Source organism: Oncorhynchus keta, unplaced genomic scaffold (assembly GCF_023373465.1).
Source record: "Oncorhynchus keta strain PuntledgeMale-10-30-2019 unplaced genomic scaffold, Oket_V2 Un_contig_1553_pilon_pilon, whole genome shotgun sequence".
Lineage (NCBI taxonomy): Eukaryota > Metazoa > Chordata > Actinopteri > Salmoniformes > Salmonidae > Oncorhynchus > Oncorhynchus keta.
Genome location: NW_026279375.1, coordinates 34,530 through 59,788, shown reverse-complemented (window position 1 = coordinate 59,788; position 25,259 = coordinate 34,530). Strand labels below are relative to the sequence as shown.

Sequence of the window (25,259 nt, the reverse complement as noted above, 5' to 3'; positions counted from 1 at the left end):
TAAACCCCACAGAGAGAGAGACCAGCATGATACACACACTAAACCCCGTCAGAGAGAGGTGACCAGCATGATACACACATAAACCCCACAGAGAGAGACCAGCATGATACACTAGCACTAAACCCCACAGAGAGAGACCAGCATGATACCACTACTAAACCCCACAGAGAGGTGACCAGCATGATACACACTTTAAACCCCACAGAGAGAGAGACCAGCATGATACACACACTAAACCCCACAGAGAGAGACCAGCATGATACCACACTAAACCCCACAGAGAGAGTGACCAGCATGATACACACACTAAACCCCACAGAGAGAGAGACCAGCATGATACACACACTAAACCCCACACAGAGAGAGACCAGCATGATACACACACTAAACCCCACAGAGAGAGACCAGCATGATACACACACTAACCCCCAAAGAGAGAGAGAGACCAGCATGATACACACACTAAACCCCACAGAGAGAGAGACCAGCATGATACACACACTAAACCCCACACAGAGAGAGACCAGCATGATACACACACTAAACCCCACAGAGAGAGAGACCAGCATGATACACACACTAACCCCCAAAGAGAGAGAGAGACCAGCATGATACACACACTAAACCCCACAGAGAGAGACCAGCATGATACACACACTAAACCCCACAGAGAGAGAGACCAGCATGATACACACACTAAACCCCACAGAGAGAGAGACCAGCATGATACACTGTCACTAAACCCCAGAGAGAGAGAGAGACCAGCATGATACACACACTAAACCCCACAGAGAGAGAGACCAGCATGATACACACACTAAACCCCACAGAGAGACCAGCATGATACACTGTCAAAACCCCACAGAGAGAGAGACCAGCATGATACACACACTAAACCCCACAGAGAGAGACCAGCATGATAAACACTACTAAACCCCACAGAGAGAGAGACCAGCATGATACACACACTAAACCCCACAGAGAGAGAGACCAGCATGATACACACACTAAACCCCACAGAGAGAGACCAGCATGATACACACACTAAACCCCACAGAGAGAGACCAGCATGATACACACACTAAACCCCACAGAGAGAGACCAGCATGATACACACACTAAACCCCACAGAGAGAGAGACCAGCATGATACACACACTAAACCCCACAGAGAGAGACCAGCATGATACACACACTAAACCCCACAGAGAGAGACCAGCATGATACACACACTAAACCCCACAGAGAGAGAGACCAGCATGATACACACACTAAACCCCACAGAGAGAGAGACCAGCATGATACACACACTAAACCCCACAGAGAGAGACCAGCATGATACACACACTAAACCCCGCAGAGAGAGAGAGACCAGCATGATACACACACCAAACCCCACAGAGAGAGAGACCAGCATGATACACACACTAAACCCCACACAGAGAGAGAGACCAGCATGATACACACACTAAACCCCACAGAGAGAGAGACCAGCATGATACACACACTAAACCCCAGAGAGAGAGAGAGACCAGCATGATACACACACTAAACCCCACAGAGAGAGAGACCAGCATGATACACACACTAAACCCCACAGAGAGACCAGCATGATACACACACAAAACCCCACAGAGAGAGACCAGCATGATACACACACTAAACCCCACAGAGAGAGAGACCAGCATGATACACACACTAAACCCCACAGAGAGAGAGACCAGCATGATACACACACTAAACCCCACAGAGAGAGAGACCAGCATGATACACACACTAAACCCCACAGAGAGAGAGAGACCAGCATGATACACACACTAAACCCCACAGAGAGAGAGACCAGCATGATACACACACTAAACCCCACAGAGAGAGACCAGCATGATACACACACTAAACCCCACAGAGAGACCAGCATGATACACACACTAAACCCCACAGAGAGAGAGACCAGCATGATACACACTAAACCCCACAGAGAGAGAGACAGCATGATACACACTAAACCCCACAGAGAGAGACCAGCATGATACACACACTAAACCCCACAGAGAGAGAGAGACCAGCATGATACACACACTAAACCCCATAGAGAGAGAGACCAGCATGATACACACACTAAACCCCACAGAGAGACCAGCATGATACACACACTAAACCCCACAGAGAGAGAGACCAGCATGATACACACACTAAACCCCGCAGAGAGAGAGACCAGCATGATACACACACTAAACCCCACAGAGAGAGAGACCAGCATGATACACACACTAAACCCCGCAGAGAGAGAGACCAGCATGATACACACACTAAACCCCACAGAGAGAGACCAGCATGATACACACACTAAACCCCACAGAGAGAGAGACCAGCATGATACACACTAAACCCCACAGAGAGAGACCAGCATGATACACACTAAACCCCACAGAGAGAGAGACCAGCATGATACACACACTAAACCCCACAGAGAGAGACCAGCATGATACACACACTAAACCCCACAGAGAGAGAGACCAGCATGATACACACACTAAACCCCACAGAGAGAGACCAGCATGATACACACACTAAACCCCACAGAGAGAGAGACCAGCATGATACACACACCAAACCCCACAGAGAGAGAGACCAGCATGATACACACACTAAACCCCACAGAGAGAGAGACCAGCATGATACACACACTAAACCCCACAGAGAGAGACCAGCATGATACACACACTAAACCCCACAGAGAGAGACCAGCATGATACACACACTAAACCCCCACAGAGAGAGACCAGCATGATACACACACTAAACCCCACAGAGAGAGAGACCAGCATGATACACACACTAAACCCCACAGAGAGAGACCAGCATGATACACACACTAAACCCCACAGAGAGAGACCAGCATGATACACACACTAAACCCCACACAGAGAGAGACCAGCATGATACACACACTAAACCCCACAGAGAGAGAGACCAGCATGATACACACACTAAACCCCACAGAGAGAGAGACCAGCATGATACACACACTAAACCCCACAGAGAGAGAGACCAGCATGATACACACACTAAACCCCACAGAGAGAGAGAGACCAGCATGATACACACACTAAACCCCACAGAGAGAGAGAGACCAGCATGATACACACACTAAACCCCACAGAGAGAGACCAGCATGATACACACACTAAACCCCACACAGAGAGAGACCAGCATGATACACACACTAAACCCCACAGAGAGAGACAGACCAGCATGATACACACACTAAACCCCACAGAGAGAGAGACCAGCATGATACACACACTAAACCCCACAGAGAGAGAGACCAGCATGATACACACACTAAACCCCACAGAGAGAGAGACCAGCATGATACACACACTAAACCCCACAGAGAGAGAGACCAGCATGATACACACACTAAACCCCACAGAGAGAGAGACCAGCATGATACACACACTAAACCCCACAGAGAGAGACCAGCATGATACACACACTAAACCCCACAGAGAGAGAGACCAGCATGATACACACACTAAACCCCACAGAGAGAGAGACCAGCATGATACACACACTAAACCCCACAGAGAGACCAGCATGATACACACACTAAACCCCACAGAGAGAGAGACCAGCATGATACACACTAAACCCCACACAGAGAGACCAGCATTATACCCCCTCCTCTCCGTACCCTTTCTGTAGAAGATGACCCCAGAGCGACAGCCCCGCAGCGTCTTGTGGGTTGTCGTGGAGACCACGTCACAGTACTCGAACGGAGACGGGACGACCCCGGCCGCCACCAGTCCGCTGATGTGTGCCATGTCGGCCAATAGGAAAGCTCCGTTCTCATCGGCGATACGACGCAGCCGAGCGTAGTCGAGGTTACGGGAATAACAGCTGGTACCTGGAGAGAAGACGGAACGATTAACAGGAAACGGTCTCGGTTTTTTAAACCTCATCTTCAGCACCATTCCCAACATCAACTGTGAAAATTACAGATTTCAATGTTTTGTAGTTAAAAAGATGCACCAAACAGATAATGACATTGGAAAGTCCTGGACAAGATATTTCATCAGGACATTCTGTGTCTGAGAAACCAGGCCCAAATGATACACCAGGAGATTCTGTGTCTGAGAAACCAGGCCCAAATGATACAACAGGAGATTCTGTGTCTGGGAAACCAGGCCCAAATGATACAACAGGAGATTCTGTGTCTGAGAAACCAGGCCCAAATGATACAACAGGAGATTCTGTGTCTGAGAAACCAGGCCCAAATGATACACCAGGAGATTCTGTGTCTGAGAAACCAGGCCCAAATGATACAACAGGAGATTCTGTGTCTGAGAAACCAGGCCCAAATGATACAACAGGAGATTCTGTGTCTGAGAAACCAGGCCCAAATGATACAACAGGAGATTCTGTGTCTGAGAAACCAGGCCCAAATGATACACCAGGAGATTCTGTGTCTGAGAAACCAGGCCCAAATGATACACCAGGAGATTCTGTGTCTGAGAAACCAGGCCCAAATGATACAACAGGAGATTCTGTGTCTGAGAAACCAGGCCCAAATGATACAACAGGAGATTCTGTGTCTGGGAAACCAGGCCCAAATGATACAACAGGAGATTCTGTGTCTGGGAAACCAGGCCCAAATGATACAACAGGAGATTCTGTGTCTGAGGAAACCAGGCCCAAATGATACAACAGGAGATTCTGTGTCTGAGAAACCAGGCCCAAATGATACAACAGGAGATTCTGTGTCTGAGAAACCAGGCCCAAATGATACAACAGGAGATTCTGTGTCTGGGAAACCAGGCCCAAATGATACACCAGGAGATTCTGTGTCTGAGAAACCAGGCCCAAATGATACACCAGGAGATTCTGTGTCTGGGAAACCAGGCCCAAATGATACACCAGGAGATTCTGTGTCTGAGAAACCAGGCCCAAATGATACAACAGGAGATTCTGTGTCTGAGAAACCAGGCCCAAATGATACAACAGGAGATTCTGTGTCTGGGAAACCAGGCCCAAATGATACAACAGGAGATTCTGTGTCTGAGAAACCAGGCCCAAATGATACAACAGGAGATTCTGTGTCTGGGAAACCAGGCCCAAATGATACAACAGGAGATTCTGTGTCTGAGAAACCAGGCCCAAATGATACAACAGGAGATTCTGTGTCTGAGAAACCAGGCCCAAATGATACAACAGGAGATTCTGTGTCTGAGAAACCAGGCCCAAATGATACAACAGGAGATTCTGTGTCTGAGAAACCAGGCCCAAATGATACAACAGGAGATTCTGTGTCTGAGAAACCAGGCCCAAATGATACACCAGGAGATTCTGTGTCTGAGAAACCAGGCCCAAATGATACAACAGGAGATTCTGTGTCTGAGAAACCAGGCCCAAATGATACACCAGGAGATTCTGTGTCTGAGAAACCAGGCCCAAATGATACAACAGGAGATTCTGTGTCTGAGAAACCAGGCCCAAATGATACAAGGAGATTCTGTGTCTGAGAAACCAGGCCCAAATGATACACCAGGAGATTCTGTGTCTGGGAAACCAGGCCCAAATGATACACCAGGAGATTCTGTGTCTGAGAAACCAGGCCCAAATGATACAACAGGAGATTCTGTGTCTGAGAAACCAGGCCCAAATGATACACCAGGAGATTCTGTGTCTGGGAAACCAGGCCCAAATGATACACCAGGAGATTCTGTGTCTGAGAAACCAGGCCCAAATGATACAACAGGAGATTCTGTGTCTGGAAACCAGGCCCAAATGATACAACAGGAGATTCTGTGTCTGAGAAACCAGGCCCAAATGATACAATGTCAACAGGAGATTCTGTGTCTGAGAAACCAGGCCCAAATGATACAACAGGAGATTCTGTGTCTGAGAAACCAGGCCCAAATGATACAACAGGAGATTCTGTGTCTGGAAACCAGGCCCAAATGATACACCAGGAGATTCTGTGTCTGAGAAACCAGGCCCAAATGATACAACAGGAGATTCTGTGTCTGAGAAACCAGGCCCAAATGATACAACAGGAGATTCTGTGTCTGGGAAACCAGGCCCAAATGATACAACAGGAGATTCTGTGTCTGAAACCAGGCCCAAATGATACACCAGGAGATTCTGTGTCTGAGAAACCAGGCCCAAATGATACAACAGGAGATTCTGTGTCTGAGAAACCAGGCCCAAATGATACAACAGGAGATTCTGTGTCTGGGAAACCAGGCCCAAATGATACAACAGGAGATTCTGTGTCTGAGAAACCAGGCCCAAATGATACAATGTCAACAGGAGATTCTGTGTCTGAGAAACCAGGCCCAAATGATACAATGTCAACAGGAGATTCTGTGTCTGAGAAACCAGGCCCAAATGATACACCAGGAGATTCTGTGTCTGAGAAACCAGGCCCAAATGATACAACAGGAGATTCTGTGTCTGAGAAACCAGGCCCAAATGATACAACAGGAGATTCTGTGTCTGGGAAACCAGGCCCAAATGATACAACAGGAGATTCTGTGTCTGAGAAACCAGGCCCAAATGATACAACAGGAGATTCTGTGTCTGAGAAACCAGGCCCAAATGATACAACAGGAGATTCTGTGTCTGAGAAACCAGGCCCAAATGATACAACAGGAGATTCTGTGTCTGGGAAACCAGGCCCAAATGATACAACAGGAGATTCTGTGTCTGAGAAACCAGGCCCAAATGATACAACAGGAGATTCTGTGTCTGGGAAACCAGGCCCAAATGATACAACAGGAGATTCTGTGTCTGAGAAACCAGGCCCAAATGATACAACAGGAGATTCTGTGTCTGAGAAACCAGGCCCAAATGATACAACAGGAGATTCTGTGTCTGGGAAACCAGGCCCAAATGATACAACAGGAGATTCTGTGTCTGAGAAACCAGGCCCAAATGATACAACAGGAGATTCTGTGTCTGAGGCCCAAACCAGGCCCAAATGATACAACAGGAGATTCTGTGTCTGAGAAACCAGGCCCAAATGATACAACAGGAGATTCTGTGTCTGAGAAACCAGGCCCAAATGATACAACAGGAGATTCTGTGTCTGGGAAACCAGGCCCAAATGATACAACAGGAGATTCTGTGTCTGGGAAACCAGGCCCAAATGATACAACAGGAGATTCTGTGTCAAAACCAGGCCCAAATGATTTCTGTGTCTGAAAACCAGGCCCAAATGATACAACAGGAGATTCTGTGTCTGAGAAACCAGGCCCAAATGATACACCAGGAGATTCTGTGTCTGAGAAACCAGGCCCAAATGATACAACAGGAGATTCTGTGTCTGAGAAACCAGGCCCAAATGATACAACAGGAGATTCTGTGTCTGAGAAACCAGGCCCAAATGATACAACAGGAGATTCTGTGTCTGAGAAACCAGGCCCAAATGATACAACAGGAGATTCTGTGTCTGAGAAACCAGGCCCAAATGATACAACAGGAGATTCTGTGTCTGAGAAACCAGGCCCAAATGATACAACAGGAGATTCTGTGTCTGAGAAACCAGGCCCAAATGATACAACAGGAGATTCTGTGTCTGGGAAACCAGGCCCAAATGATACAACAGGAGATTCTGTGTCTGAGAAACCAGGCCCAAATGATACAATGTCAACAGGAGATTCTGTGTCTGAGAAACCAGGCCCAAATGATACACCAGGAGATTCTGTGTCTGGGAAACCAGGCCCAAATGATACAACAGGAGATTCTGTGTCTGAGAAACCAGGCCCAAATGATACAACAGGAGATTCTGTGTCTGGGAAACCAGGCCCAAATGATACAACAGGAGATTCTGTGTCTGAGAAACCAGGCCCAAATGATACAACAGGAGATTCTGTGTCTGAGAAACCAGGCCCAAATGATACAACAGGAGATTCTGTGTCTGGGAAACCAGGCCCAAATGATACAACAGGAGATTCTGTGTCTGGGAAACCAGGCCCAAATGATACAACAGGAGATTCTGTGTCTGAGAAACCAGGCCCAAATGATACAACAGGAGATTCTGTGTCTGAGAAACCAGGCCCAAATGATACACCAGGAGATTCTGTGTCTGAGAAACCAGGCCCAAATGATACAACAGGAGATTCTGTGTCTGAGAAACCAGGCCCAAATGATACAACAGGAGATTCTGTGTCTGGGAAACCAGGCCCAAATGATACAACAGGAGATTCTGTGTCTGGGAAACCAGGCCCAAATGATACAACAGGAGATTCTGTGTCTGAGAAACCAGGCCCAAATGATACAACAGGAGATTCTGTGTCTGGGAAACCAGGCCCAAATGATACAACAGGAGATTCTGTGTCTGAGAAACCAGGCCCAAATGATACAACAGGAGATTCTGTGTCTGAGAAACCAGGCCCAAATGATACAACAGGAGATTCTGTGTCTGAGAAACCAGGCCCAAATGATACAACAGGAGATTCTGTCTGGGAAACCAGGCCCAAATGATACAACAGGAGATTCTGTGTCTGAGAAACCAGGCCCAAATGATACAACAGGAGATTCTGTGTCTGGGAAACCAGGCCCAAATGATACAACAGGAGATTCTGTGTCTGGGAAACCAGGCCCAAATGATACAACAGGAGATTCTGTGTCTGAGAAACCAGGCCCAAATGATACAACAGGAGATTCTGTGTCTGGGAAACCAGGCCCAAATGATACAACAGGAGATTCTGTGTCACTAGAAACCAGGCCCAAATGATACAACAGGAGATTCTGTGTCTGAGAAACCAGGCCCAAATGATACAACAGGAGATTCTGTGTCTGGGAAACCAGGCCCAAATGATACAACAGGAGATTCTGTGTCTGGGAAACCAGGCCCAAATGATACAACAGGAGATTCTGTGTCTGAGAAACCAGGCCCAAATGATACAACAGGAGATTCTGTGTCTGAGAAACCAGGCCCAAATGATACAACAGGAGATTCTGTGTCTGAGAAACCAGGCCCAAATGATACAACAGGAGATTCTGTGTCTGGGAAACCAGGCCCAAATGATACAACAGGAGATTCTGTGTCTGAGAAACCAGGCCCAAATGATACAACAGGAGATTCTGTGTCTGGGAAACCAGGCCCAAATGATACAACAGGAGATTCTGTGTCTGGAAACCAGGCCCAAATGATACAACAGGAGATTCTGTGTCTGAGAAACCAGGCCCAAATGATACAACAGGAGATTCTGTGTCTGAGAAACCAGGCCCAAATGATACAACAGGAGATTCTGTGTCTGGGAAACCAGGCCCAAATGATACAACAGGAGATTCTGTGTCTGGAAACCAGGCCCAAATGATACAACAGGAGATTCTGTGTCTGAGAAACCAGGCCCAAATGATACAACAGGAGATTCTGTGTCTGAGAAACCAGGCCCAAATGATACAACAGGAGATTCTGTGTCTGAGAAACCAGGCCCAAATGATACAACAGGAGATTCTGTGTCTGGGAAACCAGGCCCAAATGATACAACAGGAGATTCTGTGTCTGGGAAACCAGGCCCAAATGATACAACAGGAGATTCTGTGTCTGGGAAACCAGGCCCAAATGATACAACAGGAGATTCTGTGTCTGGGAAACCAGGCCCAAATGATACAACAGGAGATTCTGTGTCTGGGAAACCAGGCCCAAATGATACAACAGGAGATTCTGTGTCTGGGAAACCAGGCCCAAATGATACAACAGGAGATTCTGTGTCTGAGAAACCAGGCCCAAATGATACAACAGGAGATTCTGTGTCTGGGAAACCAGGCCCAAATGATACAACAGGAGATTCTGTGTCTGGAAACCAGGCCCAAATGATACAACAGGAGATTCTGTGTCTGAGAAACCAGGCCCAAATGATACAACAGGAGATTCTGTGTCTGAGAAACCAGGCCCAAATGATACAACAGGAGATTCTGTGTCTGAGAAACCAGGCCCAAATGATACAACAGGAGATTCTGTGTCTGGGAAACCAGGCCCAAATGATACAACAGGAGATTCTGTGTCTGGGAAACCAGGCCCAAATGATACAACAGGAGATTCTGTGTCTGGGAAACCAGGCCCAAATGATACACCAGGAGATTCTGTGTCTGAGAAACCAGGCCCAAATGATACAACAGGAGATTCTGTGTCTGAGAAACCAGGCCCAAATGATACAACAGGAGATTCTGTGTCTGGGAAACCAGGCCCAAATGATACAACAGGAGATTCTGTGTCTGGGAAACCAGGCCCAAATGATACAACAGGAGATTCTGTGTCTGGGAAACCAGGCCCAAATGATACAACAGGAGATTCTGTGTCTGAGAAACCAGGCCCAAATGATACAACAGGAGATTCTGTGTCTGAGAAACCAGGCCCAAATGATACAACAGGAGATTCTGTGTCTGGGAAACCAGGCCCAAATGATACAACAGGAGATTCTGTGTCTGGGAAACCAGGCCCAAATGATACAACAGGAGATTCTGTGTCTGAGAAACCAGGCCCAAATGATACAACAGGAGATTCTGTGTCTGGAAACCAGGCCCAAATGATACAACAGGAGATTCTGTGTCTGAGAAACCAGGCCCAAATGATACAACAGGAGATTCTGTGTCTGAGAAACCAGGCCCAAATGATACAACAGGAGATTCTGTGTCTGAGAAACCAGGCCCAAATGATACAACAGGAGATTCTGTGTCTGAGAAACCAGGCCCAAATGATACAACAGGAGATTCTGTGTCTGAGAAACCAGGCCCAAATGATACAACAGGAGATTCTGTGTCTGAGAAACCAGGCCCAAATGATACAACAGGAGATTCTGTGTCTGAGAAACCAGGCCCAAATGATACAACAGGAGATTCTGTGTCTGGGAAACCAGGCCCAAATGATACAACAGGAGATTCTGTGTCTGAGAAACCAGGCCCAAATGATACAACAGGAGATTCTGTGTCTGAGAAACCAGGCCCAAATGATACAACAGGAGATTCTGTGTCTGAGAAACCAGGCCCAAATGATACAACAGGAGATTCTGTGTCTGGGAAACCAGGCCCAAATGATACAACAGGAGATTCTGTGTCTGAGAAACCAGGCCCAAATGATACACAGGAGATTCTGTGTCTGAGAAACCAGGCCCAAATGATACAACAGGAGATTCTGTGTCTGGGAAACCAGGCCCAAATGATACAACAGGAGATTCTGTGTCTGGGAAACCAGGCCCAAATGATACAACAGGAGATTCTGTGTCTGAGAAACCAGGCCCAAATGATACAACAGGAGATTCTGTGTCTGAGAAACCAGGCCCAAATGATACAACAGGAGATTCTGTGTCTGGGAAACCAGGCCCAAATGATACAACAGGAGATTCTGTGTCTGGGAAACCAGGCCCAAATGATACAACAGGAGATTCTGTGTCTGAGAAACCAGGCCCAAATGATACAACAGGAGATTCTGTGTCTGGGAAACCAGGCCCAAATGATACAACAGGAGATTCTGTGTCTGAGAAACCAGGCCCAAATGATACAACAGGAGATTCTGTGTCTGAGAAACCAGGCCCAAATGATACAACAGGAGATTCTGTGTCTGAGAAACCAGGCCCAAATGATACACCAGGAGATTCTGTGTCTGGGAAACCAGGCCCAAATGATACAACAGGAGATTCTGTGTCTGAGAAACCAGGCCCAAATGATACAACAGGAGATTCTGTGTCTGAGAAACCAGGCCCAAATGATACAACAGGAGATTCTGTGTCTGAGAAACCAGGCCCAAATGATACAACAGGAGATTCTGTGTCTGAGAAACCAGGCCCAAATGATACAACAGGAGATTCTGTGTCTGAGAAACCAGGCCCAAATGATACACAGGAGATTCTGTGTCTGAGAAACCAGGCCCAAATGATACAACAGGAGATTCTGTGTCTGGGAAACCAGGCCTGATACAACACAGATTAACAAATGATACACCAGGAGATTCTGTGTCTGAGAAACCAGGCCCAAATGATACAACAGGAGATTCTGTGTCTGAGAAACCAGGCCCAAATGATACACCAGGAGATTCTGTGTCTGAGGAACCAGGCCCAAATGATACAACAGGAGATTCTGTGTCTGAGAAACCAGGCCCAAATGATACACCAGGAGATTCTGTGTCTGAGAAACCAGGCCCAAATGATACACCAGGAGATTCTGTGACTGAGAAACCAGGCCCAAATGATACAACAGGAGATTCTGTGTCTGAGAAACCAGGCCCAAATGATACAACAGGAGATTCTGTGTCTGAGAAACCAGGCCCAAATGATACAACAGGAGATTCTGTGTCTGAGAAACCAGGCCCAAATGATACAACAGGAGATTCTGTGTCTGAGAAACCAGGCCCAAATGATACAACAGGAGATTCTGTGTCTGAGAAACCAGGCCCAAATGATACAACAGGAGATTCTGTGTCTGAGAAACCAGGCCCAAATGATACACCAGGAGATTCTGTGTCTGAGAAACCACCCAAATGATACAACAGGAGATTCTGTGTCTGAGAAACCAGGCCCAAATGATACACAGGAGATTCTGTGTCTGAGAAACCAGGCCCAAATGATACACCAGGAGATTCTGTGTCTGGGAAACCAGGCCCAAATGATACACCAGGAGATTCTGTGTCTGAGAAACCAGGCCCAAATGATACAACAGGAGATTCTGTGTCTGAGAAACCAGGCCCAAATGATACACCAGGAGATTCTGTGTCTGAGAAACCAGGCCCAAATGATACACCAGGAGATTCTGTGTCTGAGAAACCAGGCCCAAATGATACACCAGGAGATTCTGTGTCTGAGAAACCAGGCCCAAATGATACAACAGGAGATTCTGTGTCTGGGAAACCAGGCCCAAATGATACAACAGGAGATTCTGTGTCTGGGAAACCAGGCCCAAATGATACAACAGGAGATTCTGTGTCTGAGAAACCAGGCCCAAATGATACAACAGGAGATTCTGTGTCTGGAAACCAGGCCCAAATGATACAACAGGAGATTCTGTGTCTGAGAAACCAGGCCCAAATGATACAACAGGAGATTCTGTGTCTGAGAAACCAGGCCCAAATGATACAACAGGAGATTCTGTGTCTGAGAAACCAGGCCCAAATGATACAACAGGAGATTCTGTGTCTGAGAAACCAGGCCCAAATGATACACCAGGAGATTCTGTGTCTGAGAAACCAGGCCCAAATGATACACCAGGAGATTCTGTGTCTGAGAAACCAGGCCCAAATGATACACCAGGAGATTCTGTGTCTGGGAAACCAGGCCCAAATGATACAACAGGAGATTCTGTGTCTGAGAAACCAGGCCCAAATGATACAACAGGAGATTCTGTGTCTGAGAAACCAGGCCCAAATGATACACCAGGAGATTCTGTGTCTGGGAAACCAGGCCCAAATGATACAACAGGAGATTCTGTGTCTGAGAAACCAGGCCCAAATGATACAACAGGAGATTCTGTGTCTGAGAAACCAGGCCCAAATGATACAACAGGAGATTCTGTGTCTGAGGAAACCAGGCCCAAATGATACACAGGAGATTCTGTGTCTGGAAACCAGGCCCAAATGATACAACAGGAGATTCTGTGTCTAGAAACCAGGCCCAAATGATACACAGGAGATTCTGTCCCCGAACAGGATCCACCTGATTGGACACAGATGTGATACAGCTGGCGACAGGATCCACCTGGTGGTGTGTGTGTGTGTGTGTGTGTATATGATGATGATGAGATGGTAACCTGCGATGATCAGTCTAGGATGGAACACCTGATACAACACAGTCGGTCGTAGTTGATGAGACCAGTGTCTGGATCCACCTGATACAACACAGATTAACGTCACTAGGATCCACCTGATACAACACAGATTAACGTCACTAGGATCCACCTGATACAACACAGATTAACGTCACTAGGATCCACCTGATACAACACAGATTAACGTCACTAGGATCCACCTGATACAACACAGATTAACGTCACTAGGATCCACCTGATACAACACAGATTAACGTCACTAGGATCCACCTGATACAACACAGATTAACGTCACTAGGATCCACCTGATACAACACAGATTAACGTCACTAGGATCCACCTGATACAACACAGATTAACGTCACTAGGATCCACCTGATACAACACAGATTAACGTCACTAGGATCCACCTGATACAACACAGATTAACGTCACTAGGATCCACCTGATACAACACAGATTAACGTCACTAGGATCCACCTGATACAACACAGATTAACGTCACTAGGATCCACCTGATACAACACAGATTAACGTCACTAGGATCCACCTGATACAACACAGATTAACGTCACTAGGATCCACCTGATACAACACAGATTAACATCACTAGGATCCACCTGATACAACACAGATTAACATCACTAGGATCCACCTGATACAACACAGATTAACGTCACTAGGATCCACCTGATACAACACAGATTAACGTCACTAGGATCCACCTGATACAACACAGATTAACGTCACTAGGATCCACCTGATACAACACAGATTAACGTCACTAGGATCCACCTGATACAACACAGATTAACGTCACTAGGATCCACCTGATACAACACAGATTAACGTCACTAGGATCCACCTGATACAACACAGATTAACATCACTAGGATCCACCTGATACAACACAGATTAACGTCACTAGGATCCACCTGATACAACACAGATTAACATCACTAGGATCCACCTGATACAACACAGATTAACGTCACTAGGATCCACCTGATACAACACAGATTAACGTCACTAGGATCCACCTGATACAACACAGATTAACGTCACTAGGATCCACCTGATACAACACAGATTAACGTCACTAGGATCCACCTGATACAACACAGATTAACGTCACTAGGATCCACCTGATACAACACAGATTAACGTCACTAGGATCCACCTGATACAACACAGATTAACGTCACTAGGATCCACCTGATACAACACAGATTAACGTCACTAGGATCCACCTGATACAACACAGATTAACGTCACTAGGATCCACCTGATACAACACAGATTAACGTCACTAGGATCCACCTGATACAACACAGATTAACGTCACTAGGATCCACCTGATACAACACAGATTAACGTCACTAGGATCCACCTGATACAACACAGATTAACGTCACTAGGATCCACCTGATACAACACAGATTAACGTCACTAGGATCCACCTGATACAACACAGATTAACGTCACTAGGATCCACCTGATACAACACAGATTAACGTCACTAGGATCCACCTGATACAACACAGATTAACGTCACTAGGATCCACCTGATACAACACAGATTAACGTCACTAGGATCCACCTGATACAACACAGATTAACGTCACTAGGATCCACCTGATACAACACAGATTAACGTCACTAGGATCCACCTGATACAACACAGATTAACGTCACTAGGATCCACCTGATACAACACAGATTAACGTCACTAGGATCCACCTGATACAACACAGATTAACGTCACTAGGATCCACCTGATACAACACAGATTAACGTCACTAGGATCCACCTGATACAACACAGATTAACGTCACTAGGATCCACCTGATACAACACAGATTAACGTCACTAGGATCCACCTGATACAACACAGATTAACGTCACTAGGATCCACCTGATACAACACAGATTAACGTCACTAGGATCCACCTGATACAACACAGATTAACGTCACTAGGATCCACCTGATACAACACAGATTAACGTCACTAGGATCCACCTGATACAACACAGATTAACGTCACTAGGATCCACCTGATACAACACAGATTAACGTCACTAGGATCCACCTGATACAACACAGATTAACGTCACTAGGATCCACCTGATACAACACAGATTAACATCACTAGGATCCATCCACCTTAACGTCACTAGGATCCACCTGATACAACACAGATTAACGTCACTAGGATCCACCTGATACAACACAGATTAACGTCACTAGGATCCACCTGATACAACACAGATTAACGTCACTAGGATCCACCTGATACAACACAGATTAACGTCACTAGGATCCACCTGATACAACACAGATTAACGTCACTAGGATCCACCTGATACAACACAGATTAACGTCACTAGGATCCACCTGATACAACACAGATTAACGTCACTAGGATCCACCTGATACAACACAGATTAACGTCACTAGGATCCACCTGATACAACACAGATTAACGTCACTAGGATCCACCTGATACAACACAGATTAACGTCACTAGGATCCACCTGATACAACACAGATTAACGTCACTAGGATCCACCTGATACAACACAGATTAACGTCACTAGGATCCACCTGATACAACACAGATTAACGTCACTAGGATCCACCTGATACAACACAGATTAACGTCACTAGGATCCACCTGATACAACACAGATTAACGTCACTAGGATCCACCTGATACAACACAGATTAACGTCACTAGGATCCACCTGATACAACACAGATTAACGTCACTAGGATCCACCTGATACAACACAGATTAACGTCACTAGGATCCACCTGATACAACACAGATTAACGTCACTAGGATCCACCTGATACAACACAGATTAACGTCACTAGGATCCACCTGATACAACACAGATTAACGTCACTAGGATCCACCTGATACAACACAGATTAACGTCACTAGGATCCACCTGATACAACACAGATTAACATCACTAGGATCCACCTGATACAACACAGATTAACGTCACTAGGATCCACCTGATACAACACAGATTAACGTCACTAGGATCCACCTGATACAACACAGATTAACGTCACTAGGATCCACCTGATACAACACAGATTAACGTCACTAGGATCCACCTGATACAACACAGATTAACGTCACTAGGATCCGTCCTGATTGAACACAGATTAACGTCTGATACAACACAGATTAACGTCACTAGGATCCACCTGATACAACACAGATTAACGTCACTAGTCGTAGTTGATGAGACCAGTGTCTGGATCCACCTGATACAACACAGATTAACGTCACTAGGATCCACCTGATACAACACAGATTAACGTCACTAGGATCCACCTGATACAACACAGATTAACGTCACTAGGATCCACCTGATACAACACAGATTAACGTCACTAGGATCCACCTGATACAACACAGATTAACGTCACTAGGATCCACCTGATACAACACAGATTAACGTCACTAGGATCCACCTGATACAACACAGATTAACATCACTAGGATCCACCTGATACAACACAGATTAACGTCACTAGGATCCACCTGATACAACACAGATTAACGTCACTAGGATCCACCTGATACAACACAGATTAACGTCACTAGGATCCACCTGATACAACACAGATTAACGTCACTAGGATCCACCTGATACAACACAGATTAACGTCACTAGGATCCACCTGATACAACACAGATTAACGTCACTAGGATCCACCTGATACAACACAGATTAACGTCACTAGGATCCACCTGATACAACACAGATTAACATCACTAGGATCCACCTGATACAACACAGATTAACGTCACTAGGATCCACCTGATACAACACAGATTAACGTCACTAGGATCCACCTGATACAACACAGATTAACATCACTAGGATCCACCTGATACAACACAGATTAACGTCACTAGGATCCACCTGATACAACACAGATTAACGTCACTAGGATCCACCTGATACAACACAGATTAACGTCACTAGGATCCACCTGATACAACACAGATTAACGTCACTAGGATCCACCTGATACAACACAGATTAACATCACTAGGATCCACCTGATACAACACAGATTAACGTCACTAGGATCCACCTGATACAACACAGATTAACATCACTAGGATCCACCTGATACAACACAGATTAACGTCACTAGGATCCACCTGATACAACACAGATTAACGTCACTAGGATCCACCTGATACAACACAGATTAACGTCACTAGGATCCACCTGATACAACACAGATTAACATCACTAGGATCCACCTGATACAACACAGATTAACGTCACTAGGATCCACCTGATACAACACAGATTAACGCCACTAGGATCCACCTGATACAACACAGATTAACGTCACTAGGATCCACCTGATACAACACAGATTAACGTCACTAGGATCCACCTGATACAACACAGATTAACGTCACTAGGATCCACCTGATACAACACAGATTAACATCACTAGGATCCACCTGATACAACACAGATTAACGTCACTAGGATCCACCTGATACAACACAGATTAACGTCACTAGGATCCACCTGATACAACACAGATTAACGTCACTAGGATCCACCTGATACAACACAGATTAACATCACTAGGATCCACCTGATACAACACAGATTAACGTCACTAGGATCCACCTGATACAACACAGATTAACGTCACTAGGATCCACCTGATACAACACAGATTAACGTCACTAGGATCCACCTGATACAACACAGATTAACATCACTAGGATCCACCTGATACAACACAGATTAACGTCACTTCAAAGTCATAATCCCCTCATTTGAACAGGGTTGTCCACATACATTTGTCTACAAAGTGTTTTTTTTTTGTGTCAGCAAGAAAGAAAATTGCCCCCAATTCAGAAATGGAGAAAGAGGAGAGAAAGCTCTAGAAATGTTTAGAAAGCTCCAGAAAGCACCTATAGACCGTTATCTGCTGCCTCTTCAACAAGAAGCCACATTGATCCTACGATCCAGAAATACACTCCCAGTTCCCCCCCACATCCCACACCCCCTCCCACATCCCCCAGTTCCCCCCTCCCACACCCCCCCTCCCACATCCCCCCCAGTTCCTCCCCCCAGTCCCCCCTCCCACGGACCAACAAAAAAAAAATCACCCTCCAAAAAAGCATGGCCCCTTCTCCGGAATGCCACCCGATCCCCGTGGCCGAAGCATCGCATTTCTGTTTAGGCAGCACTGTATAGAAAACAACCCCCCGAGAGCCACAGAACGATCGAATTAGCACCACGCACAGCCACCATAAACACCTTTAGGCAGCACTCGGGCTGTATAGAAAACAACCCCCGAGAGCCACAGAATGACCGAATTAGCACCACCATAAACACCTATAGGCAGCACTCGGGCTGGCTGTAGAGAAAACAACCCCCGAGAGCCACAGAATGACCGAATTAGCACCACCATAAACACCTATAGGCAGCACTCGGGCAGGCTGTAGAGAAAACAACCCCCGAGAGCCACAGAATGACCGAATTAGCACCACCATAAACACCTATAGGCAGCACTCGGGCAGGCTGTAGAGAAAACAACCCCCGAGAGCCACAGAATGACCGAATTAGCACCACCATAAACACCTTTAGGCAGCACTCGGGCAGGCTGTAGAGAAAACAACCCCCGAGAGCCACAGAATGACCGAATTAGCACCACCATAAACACCTATAGGCAGCACTCGGGCTGTAGAGAAAACAACCCCCCGAGAGCCACAGAATGACCGAATTAGCACCACCATAAACACCTATAGGCAGCACTCGGGCAGGCTGTAGAGAAAACAACCCCCGAGAGCCACAGAATGACCGAATTAGCACCACCATAAACACCTTTAGGCAGCACTCGGGCAGGCTGTAGAGAAAACAACCCCCGAGAGCCACAGAATGACCGAATTAGCACCACCATAAACACCTATAGGTAGCACTCGGCTGTAGAGAAAACAACCCCGAGAGCCACAGAATGACCGAATTAGCACCACCATAAACACCTATAGGCAGCACTCGGGCAGGCTGTAGAGAAAACAACCCCCGAGAGCCACAGAATGACCGAATTAGCACCACCATAAACACCTATAGGCAGCACTCGGGCAGGCTGTAGAGAAAACAACCCCGAGAGCCACAGAATGACCGAATTAGCACCACCATAAACACCTATAGGCAGCACTCGGGCAGGCTGTAGAGAAAACAACCCCCGAGAGCCACAGAATGACCGAATTAGCACCACCATAAACACCTATAGGCAGCACTCGGGCTGTATAGAAAACAACCACAGAATGACCGGATTAGCACCACGCACAGCCACCACAAACCCCTTTAGGCAGCACTCGGGCTGGCTGTAGAGAAAACAAACAACCCCCGAGAGCCACAGAATGACCGAATTAGCACCACCATAAACACCTATAGGCAGCACTCCGGCTGTAGAGAAAACAACCCCCGAGAGCCACAGAATGACCGAATTAGCACCACGCACAGCCACCATAAACACCTATAGGCAGCACTCCGGCTGTAGAGAAAACAACCCCCGAGAGCCACAGAACAACCGGATTAGCACCACCATAAACACCACAAACACCTTGAAAACGACTCATAGGAGGAATGCTCCGGGACTCAGAGGAGGAACGCTCCGGGACTCAGAGGAGGAACGCTCCGGGACTCAGAGGAGGAACGCTCCGGGACTCAGAGGAGGAATGCTCCGGGACTCATTGGAGGAATGCTCCGGGACTCAGAGGAGGAATGCTCCGGGACTCAGAGGAGGAACGCTCCGGGACTCAGAGGAGGAACGCTCCGGGACTCAGAGGAGGAACGCTCCGGGACTCAGAGGAGGAACGCCCGGGACTCAGAGGAGGAACGCTCCGGGACTCAGAGGAGGAAAACAACCTCCGGGACTCAGAGGAGGAACGCTCCGGGACTCAGAGGAGGAACGCTCCGGGACTCAGAGGAGGAACGCTCCGGGACTCAGAGGAGGAACGCTCCGGGACTCAGAGGAGGAACGCTCCGGGACTCAGAGGAGGAACGCTCCGGGACTCAGAGGAGGAACGCTCCGGGACTCAGAGGAGGAACGCTCCGGGACTCAGAGGAGGAATACTCCGAGAACGGAACACTCCGGGAACTTTAAGGAACACTCCGGGTACTTTAAGGAACACTCCGGGTACTTTAAGGAACACTCCGGGTACTTTAAGGAACACTCCGGGTGCTCCTCTCTATGCTCCTCTCTCTATGCTCCTCTCTCTATGCCCCGGCTCCTCTCTCTATGCTCCTCTCTCTATGCCCCGGCTCCTCTCTCTATGCTCCTCTCTCTCTGCTCCTCTCTCTGTGCTCCTCTCTCTGTGCTCCTCTCTCTATGCCCCGGCTCCTCTCTCTATGCTCCTCTCTCTATGCTCCTCCCTCTATGCTCCTCTCTCTATGCTCCGGCTCCTCTCTCTATGCTCCTCTCTCTATGCTCCGGCTCCTCTCTCTATGCTCCTCTCTCTATGCTCCTCTCTCTGTGCTCCTCTCTCTGTGCTCCTCTCTCTGTGCTCCTCTCTCTGTGCTCCTCTCTCTATGCTCCTCTCTCTATGCTCCGGCTCCTCTCTCTATGCTCCTCTCTCTATGCTCCTCTCTCTGTGCTCCTCTCTCAATGCTCCTCCCTCAATGCTCCTCTCTCTATGCTCCGGCTCCTCTCTCTATGCTCCTCTCTCTATGCTCCGGCTCCTCTCTCTATGCTCCTCTCTCTATGCTCCTCTCTCTATGCTCCTCTCTCTATGCTCCTCTCTCTGTGCTCCTCTCTCTGTGCTCCTCTCTCTGTGCTCCTCTCTCTATGGGCTCCTCTCTCTATGCCCCTCTCTCTATGCTCCTCTCTCTATGCTCCTCTCTCTGTGCTCCTCTCTCTATGCCCCGGCTCCTCTCTCTATGCCCCTCTCTCTATGCTCCTCTCTCTATGCTCCTCTCTCTGTGCCCCGGCTCCTCTCTCTATGCCCTCTCTCTATGCTCCTCTCTCTATGCTCCTCTCTCTATGCCCCGGCTCCTCTCTCTATGCTCCTCTCTCTATGCTCCTCTCTCTATGCTCCTCTCTCTATGCTCCTCTCTCTATGCTCCTCTCTCTATGCTCCTCTCTCTGTGCTCCTCTCTCTATGCTCCTCTCTCTATGCTCCTCTCTCTATGCCCCTCTCTCTATGCTCCTCTCTCTATGCTCCTCTCTCTATGCTCCTCTCTCTATGCTCCGGCTCCTCTCTCTATGCTCCTCTCTCTATGCTCCTCTCTCTATGCTCCTCTCTCTATGCTCCTCTCTCTGTGCTCCTCTCTCTATGCCCCGGCTCCTCTCTCTATGCCCTCTCTCTATGCTCCTCTCTCTATGCTCCTCTCTCTGTGCCCCGCTCCTCTCTCTATGCTCCTCTCTCTATGCTCCTCTCTCTGTGCCCCGGCTCCTCTCTCTATGCTCCTCTCTCTATGCCCCTCTCTCTATGCCCCTCTCTCTATGCTCCTCTCTCTGTGTTCCTCTCTCTGTGCTCCTCTCTCTATGCTCCTCTCTCTATGCTCCTCTCTCTGTGCTCCTCTCTCTGTGCTCCTCTCTCTGTGCTCCTCTCTCTGCCCCGCTCCTCTCTCTATGCCCCTCTCTCTATGCCCCTCTCTCTATGCTCCTCTCTCTATGCTCCTCTCTCTGTGCTCCTCTCTCTATGCCCCGGCTCCTCTCTCTATGCCCCTCTCTCTATGCTCCTCTCTCTATGCTCCTCTCTCTGTGCTCCTCTCTCTGTGCCCCGGCTCCTCTCTCTATGCTCCTCTCTCTGTGCCCCGGCTCCTCTCTCTATGCTCCTCTCTCTGCCCCTCTCTCTATGCTCCTCTCTCTGTGCTCCTCTCTCTGTGCTCCTCTCTCTGTGCTCCTCTCTCTATGCTCCTCTCTCTCTGCTCCTCTCTCTCTGCCCTCTCTCTATGCCCCTCTCTCTATGCCCCTCTCTCTATGCCCCTCTCTCTATGCCCCTCTCTCTATGCCCCTCTCTCTATGCTCCTCTCTCTATGCTCCTCTCTCTATGCTCCTCTCTCTCTGCTCCTCTCTCTGTGCTCCTCTCTCTATGCTCCTCTCTCTATGCTCCTCTCTCTATGCTCCTCTCTCTATGCTCCTCTCTCTATGCTCCTCTCTCTATGCTCCTCTCTCTATGCTCCTCTCTCTGTGCTCCTCTCTCTATGCTCCTCTCTCTATGCTCCTCTCTCTGTGCTCCTCTCTCTTGTGCTCCTCTCTCTGGCTCCTCTCTCTCTGCTCCTCTCTTGTCTGTCCTGTATGCTCCTCTCATGGACTCAAAGAAGATGGATGTGTTGTTGTGTCTCAGTGTCTCTGCTCCTCTGTCTGGACTCCTGGATGTGTTGTTGCTCTCTCTCTTGTTGTTGTTCCTTGTCATGGACTCAAAGAAGATGGATGTGTTGTTGTGTCTCAGTGTGTTGTTGTTGTTGTTTACCTTGTAGGGCATGGACTCAAGAATGACGGATGTGTTGTTGTGTCTCAGTGTGTTGTTGTTGTTGTTTACCTTGTAGGGCATGGACTCAAGAAGATGGATGTGTTGTTGTGTCTCAGTGTGTTGTGTTGTTGTTTACCTTGTGGGTATGGACTCAAAGAAGATGGATGTGTTGTGTCTCAGTGTGTGTGCTGTTGTTCTTGTTTACCTTGTAGGGCATGGACTCAAGAAGATGGATGTGTTGTTGTGTCTCCTGTGTTGTTGTTGTTCCTTTCTCTATGCTGGACCTCAACTCAAAGAAGATGGATGTGTTGTTGTGTCTCAGTGTGTTGTTGTTGTTGTTTACCTTGTAGGGCATGGACTCAAAGAAGATGGATGTGTTGTTGTGTCTCAGTGTGTTGTTGTTGTTGTTTACCTTGTAGGGCATGGACTCAAAGAAGATGGATGTGTTGTTGTGTCTCAGTGTGTTGTTGTTGTTGTTGTTTACCTTGTTGGACTCAAAGAAGATGGATGTGTTGTTGTGTCTCAGGCATGGACTCAAAGAAGACGGATGTGTTGTTGTGTCTCAGTGTGTTGTTGTTGTTGTTGTTTACCTTGTAGGGCATGGACTCAAAGAAGATGGATGTGTTGTTGTGTCTCAGTGTGTTGTTGTTGTTGTTGTTGTTGTTTACCTTGTAGGGCATGGACTCAAAGAAGACGGATGTGTTGTTGTGTCTCAGTGTGTTGTTGTTGTTGTTTACCTTGTAGGGCATGGACTCAAAGAAGATGGATGTGTTGTTGTGTCTCAGTGTGTTGTTGTTGTTGTTGTTTTTACCTTGTAGGGCATGGACTCAAAGAAGATGGATGTGTTGTTGTGTCTCAGTGTGTTGTTGTTGTTGTTTTTACCTTGTAGGGCATGGACTCAAAGAAGATGGATGTGTTGTTGTGTCTCAGTGTGTTGTTGTTGTTGTTGTTTACCTTGTAGGGCATGGACTCAAAGAAGATGGATGTGTTGTTGTGTCTCAGTGTGTTGTTGTTGTTTACCTTGTAGGGCATGGACTCAAAGAAGATGGATGTGTTGTTGTGTCTCAGTGTGTTGTTGTTGTTGTTTACCTTGTAGGGCATGGACTCAAAGAAGATGGATGTGTTGTTGTGTCTCAGTGTGTTGTTGTTGTTGTTGTTGTTTACCTTGTAGGGCATGGACTCAAAGAAGATGGATGTGTTGTTGTGTCTCAGTGTGTTGTTGTTGTTGTTTACCTTGTAGGGCATGGACTCAAAGAAGACGGATGTGTTGTTGTGTCTCAGTGTGTGTTGTTGTTGTTGTTTACCTTGTAGGGCATGGACTCAAAAGATGGATGGATGTGTTGTTGTGTCTCAGTGTGTGTTGTTGTTGTTGTTGTTGTTTACCTTGTAGGGCATGGACTCAAAGAAGATGGATGTGTTGTTGTGTCTCAGTGTGTTGTTGTTGTTGTTTTTACCTTGTAGGGCATGGACTCAAAGAAGATGGATGTGTTGTTGTGTCTCAGTGTGTTGTTGTTGTTGTTGTTGTTTACCTTGTAGGGCATGGACTCAAAGAAGATGGATGTGTTGTTGTGTCTCAGTGTGTTGTTGTTGTTGTTGTTGTTGTTGTTGTTTACCTTGTAGGGCATGGACTCAAAGAAGACGGATGTGTTGTTGTGTCTCAGTGTGTTTGTTGTTGTTGTTTTTACCTTGTAGGGCATGGACTCAAAGAAGATGGATGTGTTGTTGTGTCTCAGTGTGTTGTTGTGTCTCAGTGTGTGTTGTTGTTGTTGTTGTTTACCTTGTAGGGCATGGACTCAAAGAAGATGGATGTGTTGTTGTGTCTCAGTGTGTTGTTGTTGTTGTTTTGTTTACCTTGTAGGGCATGGACTCAAAGAAGATGGATGTGTTGTTGTGTCTCAGTGTGTTGTTGTTGTTGTTGTTTACCTTGTAGGGCATGGACTCAAAGAAGACGGATGTGTTGTTGTGTCTCAGTGTGTTGTTGTTGTTGTTTACCTTGTAGGGCATGGAC

General features: G+C 47.2%; 1 protein-coding gene across 1 annotated transcript in view; it reads right to left on the bottom strand.

The window, feature by feature from the left end:
- LOC127919016 (serine hydroxymethyltransferase, cytosolic-like) overlaps positions 1-25,259 on the bottom strand; it is a 76,212-nt gene that overhangs the window by 19,044 nt on the left and 31,909 nt on the right. The window contains 3 exon segments of the mRNA XM_052502363.1: positions 3,697-3,909; positions 13,749-13,787; positions 13,790-13,826. Of these exon segments, the coding sequence (XP_052358323.1) occupies positions 3,697-3,909; positions 13,749-13,787; positions 13,790-13,826 (289 nt within the window).